This window comes from Calypte anna, chromosome 3, assembly GCF_003957555.1.
Source record: "Calypte anna isolate BGI_N300 chromosome 3, bCalAnn1_v1.p, whole genome shotgun sequence".
NCBI lineage: Eukaryota > Metazoa > Chordata > Aves > Apodiformes > Trochilidae > Calypte > Calypte anna.
This window is the reverse complement of record NC_044246.1, coordinates 94698646-94709820: the sequence shown is the minus strand read 5'-3', so window position 1 is coordinate 94709820 and position 11175 is coordinate 94698646. Positions and strand designations below refer to the sequence as shown.

Sequence of the window (11175 nt, the reverse complement as noted above, 5' to 3'; positions counted from 1 at the left end):
GATTCTGCTTCTGTCAAATATTGTTCTCCCTGGACTCTTACGTGCCCTCCAGCAAGGCACACACTCCCAATCTCCACCATCACATCTGAGGGTCTTCCCATGTCAGATCAAATGTCCACCAAGCCTATCATCCTACCTTCCACATGGAGCACAATCCAGTGTTGAACTAAATGAATAGCTGGGTAATAATGTGTATTTCCACATGGGATACTATTTACCTTTGAATATTAGTACTCTGACCATTTTCCAGCTGAGGATCCTCCTAAGTAAGATGCAGTATTAGTGTTCAGTATGTATTTGGTTGCCTTCAATAGAATATCTTCCTTGAGCCCATTCTTCACTCCCCTACTGAATTCATGTAAATATTCACTAGCCACAGTATGCTGTGGTAGTATTTGTTTTCCTCCCCTTAGTACTTCAAATATTTTGCTTTGTTTATGCTTCCACACCTGGTTTGTTTAGGGCTTTCCCCACCGACCTAAGGCAGCCATCAGTATGCAGAATTTTCATGTGCCCGCACTTGTGCACAGTCATCAGCTTACAGAGCAAACATACCAAACCCTGAAGGGGTATCAGTACTTCATTTCTCAGGCTGATTAAGGCTTGCTCTACCTGTTCTCCAAGGAACTAGCACAAGCCACCTTCTCTCCAAAGCCATGGTAGTGTGGCCATGAGGTGGTGCCTCAGATAGGTACCACCTCTTTGTTTGGAAGTTGGTTCAAGACTGGAACCAACTGGAGATGAAGGAAGCTCATGTCAGGTTGCAGAGTGCTGCCCTGTCTCTCACTGAAGTGTTTTTCTATAGCCCTTAAATAATTTGGTACTTTTCTCTGTCCTCCCAGATTTTTAAATACTGCTTCCAAAATGTAGAGCCTGGAACATACATGCCTTCATCCATTGGTCCATCCTCCATTGCAAAACTACTAATGCTGTAGATTAAAGGTACCATTTTTCCACCTGCTACTCCTTATTTCCCTGTATACGCATTTAAGGAATGCATTCTTCCTTTCAGCTGTAGCGCTGTGTTGGTATTTAATGTACAGCTGTTTGTCTAAGGCAGTGTTAACTATGTTCAGATACAATGAAAGTAACCAGACTGGTATATTGCAGACAGGACCCCTCACCTTACATCTAGAACTGTAATTACAAGGCCCTGTCTAGAACCAGCAGCAATTATCCATAACATTTTTTTTTACATTCTGTATGATATTGCCATGCCATTATCTCCTGATATGTAGCACACTGGTGATGAAGACATCGCATCAGCCCTGGAGCTTTCCCCAAAGGTATTGCAATCACTCACAGAATCACAGAATTGTCATGGTTGGAAAAGACCAAAAGTTACTACATCCAACTGCCAACATCTCCCTACCCCCTTAGTAAAATAAATATCTATATCTCCATGCCAACTAGACCATGTCCTGAAGTGCTTAATCTACATGGATTTAAATACTTCCAGGGATACTGACTCTAGCACCTCCCTGGGCAACACATTCCAGTGCCTAACTATCCTCAGTAAATAAATTCTCCTCATATCTAGTCTAAATCTCCACAGCACAACTCGAGGCCATTTCCTCATGTTCCATCATTTGTTACTAGGGAGCAGAAACCAACACCCACCTCCCTACAACCTTCTTTCAGGTAGCTGTAGAGAGCTCTTCTCCAAGCTAAACATTCCCAATTCCCTCAGCCTCTCCTTACAAGACTTGCTCTCTAGACCCTTACAGCTTGGTTGCCCTTCTCTGTACTCTCCCCAGCACCTCAATCTCTTTCTTGTAGTGAGGGGCCCAGAACTGAACACAGAACATGAGATGCAGCCTCACCAGTGCTGAGTGCAGGGGCACCATCACTTCCCATCTTCTGCTGGCCACACTATTCATTGATGCAAGCCAGGATGCTGTTGGCCTTCTTGGCCACCTGGGCACACTGTTGGATCATATTCAGCTGGTGTTGACCTGCACCCCCATGTCCTTTTCTTCCTGGCAACCTTCTATCCACTCCTCCCCAAGCCCTATAGCATTGCATGGGATGGTTGTGACCAAAATGCAGTCCCCAGCAGATGGTCTTGTTAAACCTCATATTACTGGCTTTGGCCCACTGATCCAGCCTGTCCAGGTACCTCTGCAGAGCCTTCCTACCCTCGAGTAGATCAGTACTCCCACTAACTTGCTGGGGTCTGGAAACTTACTAGAAAGCACTCAGCACTCATGTAGATCATTCATGAAGATACTGAACAAGACCAGCCCCAAAACTGGGCCTTGGGAACACCACTGGTGACTGCTGTCCAACTGGATTTAATTCAGTTGACTACAACTCTCTGGGCTCAGCCATGAAGCCAGTTTTTAACCCAGTGGAGTGTAGACCTGTCTATGGCCATGAGCTGCCAGCTTCTCTAGGAGAATGCTATGGGAGATGATGTCAAAAGCTTTACTAAAATCCAGGTGGACAATGTCCTCAGCTTTCCCTCATCCACTAGGGAGGTCACCTGCCTTTCCTGAACCCATGCTGGCTTGGCCTGATCCCCTGGCTGTCCTGCACTTGCCATTTGAGGGCACTCAAGATGAACTTCTCCATAACCTTGTTTCTGACAGTTCTTTTTTGGTTAAACTTTATTTCTTCTAAGAGATGTTGGAGAGGACTTCCACTTAACCTTTGCTAGATTTTGCTCTGTGGGAGTATTATTTTCTTTTTTTGGTGTGAGAACTCCTGAGTGACACTGCTCCTCCTGAAGAGTCTAAACTGGAAAGAACTCAAAAAGATAGTTTCTTTTTAGAGAATGTTTGCTTCAATGAATATCACTGCTGGGAAGCCCTTTTTTCTGGTCATGATGACCGTTTGGAGTTGTGGGTATTTAGTTAAGATTTGCTAGCTATAGTATCAGTTTCATCAGGCTTTTGATAATATTTTTATTATGACTTAGTTCCTCTCTGTGTTTTCCCCACCCAGACACACACAGCCTTTTCTTCCTCTGTGTTTCTGATGAGGAACTGCTGCCCACATGTTTCTTGTGTGGTCTGTGATCATAAGGTGCATTTCTTAAATGTTTCTTTTCTCTATGTCTCTATGAAAATTTTGCAGTTATGAGATAAAAACATTTGTACCTCTACATGTACCTCTATTACATGTTTTGAAAAAAATTACAACACCTTGAGAGGTCACAAGGAAGCTGCATAGGCAACTTGAGCGTGAATGCAATACTGCAAAAGACAAACATCCAGTAGGCAGGGCACTGGGATTGTATTGCAGCCCAAATTTTGAGCACTCTTAATTTTTAAAAATTGAAAGAAAACTTTATTCTTCCTGCAATTGTTTTTGAGGTGGGCCATTGCAAAACTTTTTCTTTCTTACAAGCAGGAGGCTAATCAAACAGTTAACGTATAGAGTTTAAATCTGTAACAGGATGCAAGATTTCAAGGGATGCAAACCTTTTCAGAGAAGTGGCATCTCTATTTATGCTCCAGTTGTTTTCCTCAGCTAGGAAGAGACCATTTTTTTGGACACATTTCACAGGTCTGCTTAATAAGGAGGGAGTGCAACAGACTCTTTATAAATATGCAGACCTCTGTACACTTGACTATGCTCTCCAGAAGCTTTTTGCCTTCTCTTGTGCTAAGCTGGGTGCCTTCGCCCTGCATGACAGTACTGGCCAGTTTTACTTTTAACAGTAATCTTTTAGTTTTTAAAATAAATACAAAGCATGTTTTTTCCCTTTTGATGATCCTGCCTCTTCGGATTCCTTAATCATCTCAATCAGATGACGCCCCTATCCCAAGGGAAGTCTTTGCTGGGGTAAAATTTGGCAGTACAAGTTTTTACAAAAGCATTTCCTGGACTAAGGTGGAGCAGAATGGCATTCTGTCAGTTCTGAACTTGTGTAGTGCCCCTTGGGGAGGATAGCCTGCCTATGGAAATTACAGTTGCTCATGATAGGGAAAGCACTGCTGTTATTTACCCTGGGACCGAGTCAGAGCATACTCCATCTGTGAACTGGAGAGTGGTAACCCAGTTCCTCCCACGTGTGCACATTCCCCAGAGAAAGTGGGTCTTGCTAGAGAACAGGGCTTGGGTCAAAGGCTATTGGCACTGCACTGCACAAAAAAAAAGAAAAAAAAGAAAAGAAAAAAAAGAAAGAGAACAGTGAAAAACAAGTGTTTAATTGGATTTTATCAGAAGAATTGCCAAATTAATACAGTGCCAGGAAACTTTACCTGCAGTTCTTCATTACAGTTCCTCTGTCAGAAAAAAGTTACGCCTTCTTATCTGTGCTGTTCCTTGGGCAATGTCTCACAGCATCTGAGGCTGGGGGCAAACATCCAGGATATTGTAAGTGTGTCATTGCCAAGTCTGTAAATACAGTTCATGTTTGTTGGCAGCTCCTCTGTCCATTAACATTACATCATCCCAGACCAAACCCATGATAATGAAAACATTTTCAGTCCAAGTAATTCAGCTCCTGAGTTAAAACTCCCCAGTATAAAAGGTGACATCAGTCCACAGATGCTATGTACTCTAAACAGCTTGCTTCCTTTTCCAGTACCTATCCTGTTTGTGAGTTTTGAAATAAAGTGCTAAAACCAAGTTTGTTTCAAGCCAAAGGAGATTGCTAGGAGCTCAGATCCTTTTTGAATGAGCACACTTACCAAGTATCTTCTGTGATTCTGTAATTTTTGAATGTTCTGTATCACCAGTACAGCAGTATAGCTCTTTGATTACTGTAGATAAGTAAAAGCTGAAGGAGGAGCTCAGTATTTTATTTCTACCATCCCCCTTCAGCTTCTTCCTGTTTTATACTAAATCCATGACCTCTTACCTCAGATCAGTCATGTTGCTCAGTAATGGGAAGGTTCCACAACGTCTCTGAATTATTTTTTTCAGCTTCAGCTTTTTCAGTAATTCCTAAACTTTGTTTTCAGCTAGACAAAAGGGCTGTCATTGCTGGAGCAGTCATTACACTGACATTGTCAAAGTCCTCCAAACCCTCATTTAGCTTTCCTAAATCTTCAGCTTCCCTGTAGAGTTCCTTGTAGCTTAAATTGTATGATACTTTGACTCCAGCCCTCGTGCTCAGCATGAATTTCAACCTATTCTTGGTACTTAGCTTTAAATATATACCTGAAAATAGTTTTTCTCAGTATTTTGCTGCTTGCCATTAGCAAGCCATACCCTCAGTCTTCCTTCTTGTGATTCCTCAAAAAGATTGTAACACAGGTGTTTCCTAGGACTATGGTGGGTGGCAGCTTCTTTCACAATAATATTTCGGTGTCAAGTCAAACTTCTAAGCCAGTTACCTGAATATGTGAAAACTTATGATTAGTGTTCTTGAAGAGGATGTCATCCTTTTTATTTTCATCACCCAAGAAAATTGAAAAGATAGCTTTTTCTGGATTCTATTTTTAGCAACCTTGAACAGTCTAATTGGTAGTGAATCTTCTAATTCTAAATTCTGTTATTCATTTGCCTTTGAGAGGTGAAGCAGGAAATATATTTCACCATATGTAAACATTGTTGGTATTACAGTTATTGACTTCTCACATTTCACTTGCAAAATTGAGTGGTAGACTGAGAGCTTGAAACTACCTGAAGCTACTCACTCTTTCTTGCAGAGGTGGAACGTCATAGGAGAAGTGGTCTCAGAAGTGAGGTGTGTCTGGATCCAGAAAAGATTGTAATATTGACAGTGTATTATCACCCTTTGAATGTTCATGATGGCGGAGGTCAAGCTATCCAAAACTGTAGCAAGTTAAGGGTTGAATATCAGTGCACTCAGCCCAAGAGAATGCAGTAGAGACAAAAAAATGTTTCAATTACCTTCTTATGTTACAAATTATGTACTGGTAGCACTTTTCTTACTATAGCAATACATCAGAACTTGGCATTCTAGGTGTTTTTCTTAACCATCTCTGCATGACCTTTGCCTTTTCGCCAGTGTCACAGTAGCTGCTCTGTGACAGCTCATCATCAGGACTCTGGAAGGAGTATCTACAGCATAATAAATCAGAATAAAAATGGTTACATGGTGAATTCAGTGAAGATTCACTGAAAAACAAAGTCACATCGACAGGGATGGTGCCCAGTTTAAGTTATTAATGAATTGTATCTCTTCCCCAGACACACCCCAGAGAGTGTACACACAGACCATTGTATTTCTCCTTGCCTAGTTTAAACTGCAAAAAATGAGGCAGCAAACCTACTGAGTTTGGGTCTGGACCTCAGGAAACTTGCCACTAGCCTACCCAATGTTCATAAAATGTCATAGAAAGTTCTTAAGGGCCAGATTTGTAAACATCCAGATAAGAAATACAAAATTTGTGAAATGTACTCATTCTAGTAAGGAGTTTTCAAACACTGTTGACACCTTGCTATGACTCAAATATCAAACCAGACCTCAGTATTATTTATTGTCTGACTGACTGTGATCAACTGTAGTAGAAATCCTTCACAGGATTAAAAGCCCATAAAAGAAGACTGATATTATCATTTAATTGAAGTTTGCTTGCTCAAGTATGGGCTTCTAGGTTTCGTGTCCCCAGTCTCAGGAGTTTCCAGACAATGGCACCGACCAATAAGGCTTTCATTAAAAACAAACATCAAAAAGTTAGATTTTCCTAATAATATCAATTTAATAGAGTAATCTCTGTTATCTATCTCTAAATAATCTCTGCTGAAAGGAAGCTGGAAGGGGTATTTTGCATAGAAATGAATGTTCCTTCAAGACTGTGAAAAAACTGCCAGTGGGGACTTTAATGGAAAATAATAATCTCCTTGAAAATAGAGTCAGAGCTGCAGATACTTATTACATGAAATTAAGTACATTTGGAGAATTTTCATGTCATTCATCAAAACTTAAACTGAATCTGGGAAATTAAAAAACAAACAGCATGTTGTTAAATTCTAAAAACTACATTTGTGAACAAAAATACAACTGGGTGGTGACTGTGCTGACAGGGACTAACCTACTTACAGCTGTGCCCTGTGGCCTGCCATTTTCCCAGAAGAAACATCATGTTCTAATTATCTATTGTGATTTTTGCTTGCTTCAACTTTTTTATTAGCAGAAGCATAAATTAGCATAAATCCTTCAGACATGAACCAGTCCTTGTGAAGTCAGATTTATATCTCACTAATGCATTACAGCTACATGTGCTGTCACATACATGTCAGATCACTTTTGTGGTAGCAACAACAACAAAAAAAAATCCTTTGATATATTTTGTAAACAGCTCTAATAGCATTCTTCTGGTCAAATTAAGATACTATAGCTATCCTGTTAAGGAAACATATCTAATTATCCCAGACTTCTGAGAGAACTGAGAATACATTGATTTTAAAACTAATCAACTTTCTATACTTTCTTTTAAACAGGGGGAACCCTTATGAGGAACACTTATATGAAGAAACCTTTGTGAAGGTCACATAAAGGAAAACTTGACTCATACAGAATAGATTGCAACCATGACCTTCCACTAATATAATTGCACAAGGTGAATAAATTACCATAATACTCCACGTATCTGCCTTTAAATGACATTTTTTCTCCTTGCCCAGCACAGCATAGGGACCACTTCTCAGGAAAAGGTCGCTGTAAGGCGAGATGCTTAAAATTTTTGCACGAGAACAGGAAAACCAGAATTGGTTTTCAGGATGCAGAAATTGCACCATTGCTAATGCACCAGAATTGGTGCATCATGGCGATGCCCCCACCAGAAAGAGGTCAGGTTTTCGGGGGCAAGGTGAGCTAGTGCAGTTAGCCCTGGGCAGCGGGAGGCGGTGGCAGAGCCGCGGGGTGGATCCCCCAGGGAGAGGAGCGGAGAGACCCGCGTTTAGCCCCGGGAACCAGGGCAGCCCCGCCCGAGAACGGCGGCTCCGAGTGGCAGAAGCGGGGAAGGGGGAGCGGTCCCGGCGGCGCTAAGCTGAACTCTCTCCGGTCTCCCCCGCAGGTGATGGCTGTTCCGCGGCGCCCCAGAGCACTCTGCAGGGGCTCGGCAAGGTGGAGGCGCAGTTAGCGCGGCTCCATGGAGGGCACCGGCGCGGCGGCGGCGGAGGAGGAGGAGGAGAGCGGAGTCGGTCCCGGAGCCCCTCCGCCGCCGCCCCCGCCCACCCCGGCCGCCCCCTGCGGTTTCAGCTCCTCCCTCTGCTTCAGCGCCGCCGCCGCTGGCGAGACGGTACCGCCCGCCGCCGGCGGCCGAGTGGTAGAGAACCAGTGGGAGATCAGCACCACCGCCGGGACTGCGGCGGCGGCAGAGGAGGAGGAGGGGGCGGTAGGGACGCGGGAGCGGCCGGCGGAGGAGCCCGACCTGGTGATCGAGGTGTCGGGGCGTCGCATCCGAGCGCACAAGTCCGTGCTGGCGGCCAAGAGTGACTACTTTCGTGCCCGCGCCTCACGGGACGTCCTGCGGGTGAAGGGAGTGAGCTACGGGGCGCTGCGGCTGCTCATCGACTATGTGTACACTGCCCGCATGGGCGAGGTGCGGCACGACAACCTGGCCGAGGTCGTGAGCGGCGCCCGCGTCCTCCAGATGCCTTGTGCCCTACACTGTGCCGCCGAGGCCATGCGCGCCCAGCTCCGCCTCGACAACTGCTACCAGCTCCTTTGCCTGGCCAAGAAGCAGCGGCTGGCGGAGCTGCGGGAAGCTGCTTACCGCTTCATGAGCGACCACTACCTGGAGGTGCTGCGGGAACCCGGTGTCTACGGCCGTCTCAGTGGGACCGAGAGGGACCTCATCCTGCAGCGGCGGATGGAGGCGGGCCGGCCCTGCTTGCTGGTGGCCGAGGTCAGCGACGCCTTCGAGCGGCCGGGCGGCAGCAGCCGGCCTCAGAGCCGCGAGAGCAGCCGGCCGCAGAGCCCCTCTTCCGTGGTGTCGCTGGAGGAGAGCGGCTCTCTCATCCACTGCTACCAGGAGGACAGCGGTGAGTGGAGGGTGCTGACGCGCCTGCCCGAGGAGGCCAACGCGAAGGGCTGCGCCATGTGTGTCCTCCATAACTACCTCTTTCTGGCCGGGGGCATCGCGGCAGGGCCGGCGGGCAGCGAGCCCCGGGCACGCCTTTCCGACAAGGTCTTCTGCTACAACCCCCTCACTGACACTTGGAGCCAGGTGCGGCCACTGGCTCAGGCCCGGTCGCAGCTCAAGCTGCTGGCCCTGGATGGCTACCTCTACGCCGTGGGGGGCGAATGCCTCTTCACCGTGGAGAGGTACGACCCGCGGGCTGACCGCTGGAGCCCTGTCGCACCCCTGCCCAAGGGCGCCTTTGCTGTAGCTCATGAGGCCACCACGTGCAACGGGGAGATCTACGTGTCAGGGGGCTCCCTCTTCTACCGCCTCCTCAAGTATGACCCCAAGCGTGACGAGTGGCAGGAGTGCCCTTACAACAGCAGCCGCCGGCGCTCTGCTGACATGGTGGCCTTCAAGAGCTTCATCTACCGCTTCGACGTGAGCAGCGGCCGCGGTGGGGAGCAGGGCCCGGGTGGTGGGACGAGTGGCGGCATTGAAGTTTTCCGGTACAACACGGTGGCCAAGTGCTGGAGCCAGTGCGCCAGCCTGCGGCCCAGCGGCGGCCCCATCCAGCCCTTCCGCTGTGCACCCCTGGGCAACACCATCTACTGTGTCAACCGGACCGGAACCCTCCGCTTCAGTCTAGCCCAGGACGGCGAGGTGGAAGCAGATGGTGGGCTCAAGGGCACCTTTGATGGGAAGCTTCTTAAAGCTCCCTTGGATGCCAAGGGTGTCCTCCTACCCTTTGTGCTCACCCTGCCTGAGAGGCTGGACAAAGCAGGGGACCAGGAGGGCTCCCTGCCGCTGTGAGGTGGCCAGCCTGGCTCTGGCCTCCCAAGCTGTAAATGGAGTTGCAGCTGTGGGGGACCCACAAATTCCCCCCTACAGATGGGACCCTCTCTGGTGTGTCTGTCGAGAGAAGGGACTCCTGCTTTCCTGTACTCCCAAAATACTGAACTCTGGAGCCGCTTGGTTGTAACACAGTTGTAACTCTTGTTTTCTGTGCTTTGTGTGAAAAGCCAAGCACATGAGAGGAGAAGCTGCTATAAAGAATAATCTCTGTATTATGTTTGTACCAATTCCCAATCTGAGATAAACTTTTTTACACCTAGTTTTCTAAAAATTCCTAACAGCAGTGTCACAATGGGCAATTACTGTTAGTGTCGGTTGCACATTTATACATAGTTGCAATCTGGGCTGGAGCCTTTTCTGCCATTTCTTTTCTTTCTCCCTGGGATGGATATCGAGGGATAAACACTGCTGGCAATGTAGCTTATCTGCATTTGTTTTTATGTTAAACCAACCATTTCCAGTGTTAGAAAAGTATTGGAAGATCATCTCCATCACAGCCTTTCATTTTTGGTGCAATTGATGGTTTAAGGAAGACATGGCACTGTGTGGTCCTGGGAATTTTAACCCCAAATGATTTAACAGATACCAGACTTCAAGTTCTCAGTAACACAAATGTGTGGCACATATTTGTATTAGGAATACAAAAAGGAGGAGAAAAAAAAAGAAGGAGAAAAAAAAAAAAGGCAAGCTGCCTTTAAAAAATGTGGCATGTTATAGCAGATATAAAACATTGATATGTTCTTTATTTGAAAAAGTGGTTACTGTATAAAAATGCATCAATTTCCTTTTTTATCAGAGATTTTAAATTATAACAAAAAAGAACTGGAAGCCATTCAGATTGCAACTAATCGACATGATGCTACCGTAGAGTTAGGGGAAATATTTTGTAGTTCAGTTGCTCTTTCATAAATTGCAGGTCAATGAAAAATAACCAGATTTAAATTCTTTGAAACTGACTGCAGACAGCTTAAATGGTTCATTTGTAAGTTCAGTATCCTGTGGCAAAAGGCTTTTTCAGCTTAGTGCAAGACCGTCAGAGGAGGACATGGAAAATAAGAATGCTCTACACATGCTGGTGATATTGTACACTAGCATGATGTTATTTATCTTTTGATTAAGAGGCTGTTTTACTTATTTGGCTCTAATGATTGCTGTAATCAAGAAGTCCTTGTTAATTGCAGCACATGCCTATAGCATATGGTGTCACTGGGATTCTGAACCACCCAAGAGTGCTGTTTCTGGAGCAGCATCCTTATGAGAGAAAACCATGCAGAGCTTCTTCCTGCCTATGGAAAGTTGGAGCATACTTTTTGTTACACTACTCAGAACCAGA

At 45.7% G+C, this 11175-nt stretch overlaps 1 protein-coding gene across 1 annotated transcript; it reads left to right on the top strand.

The window, feature by feature from the left end:
* Positions 1-8012: 8012 nt before the first annotated feature.
* On the top strand, positions 8013-10632 carry KBTBD11 (kelch repeat and BTB domain containing 11). Its single transcript, XM_008506176.2, has one exon. It carries the CDS (start codon positions 8013-8015, stop codon positions 9798-9800), a length of 1788 nt encoding a protein of 595 aa, XP_008504398.2. The 3' UTR covers positions 9801-10632.
* The last annotated feature ends 543 nt before the right edge of the window (positions 10633-11175 follow it).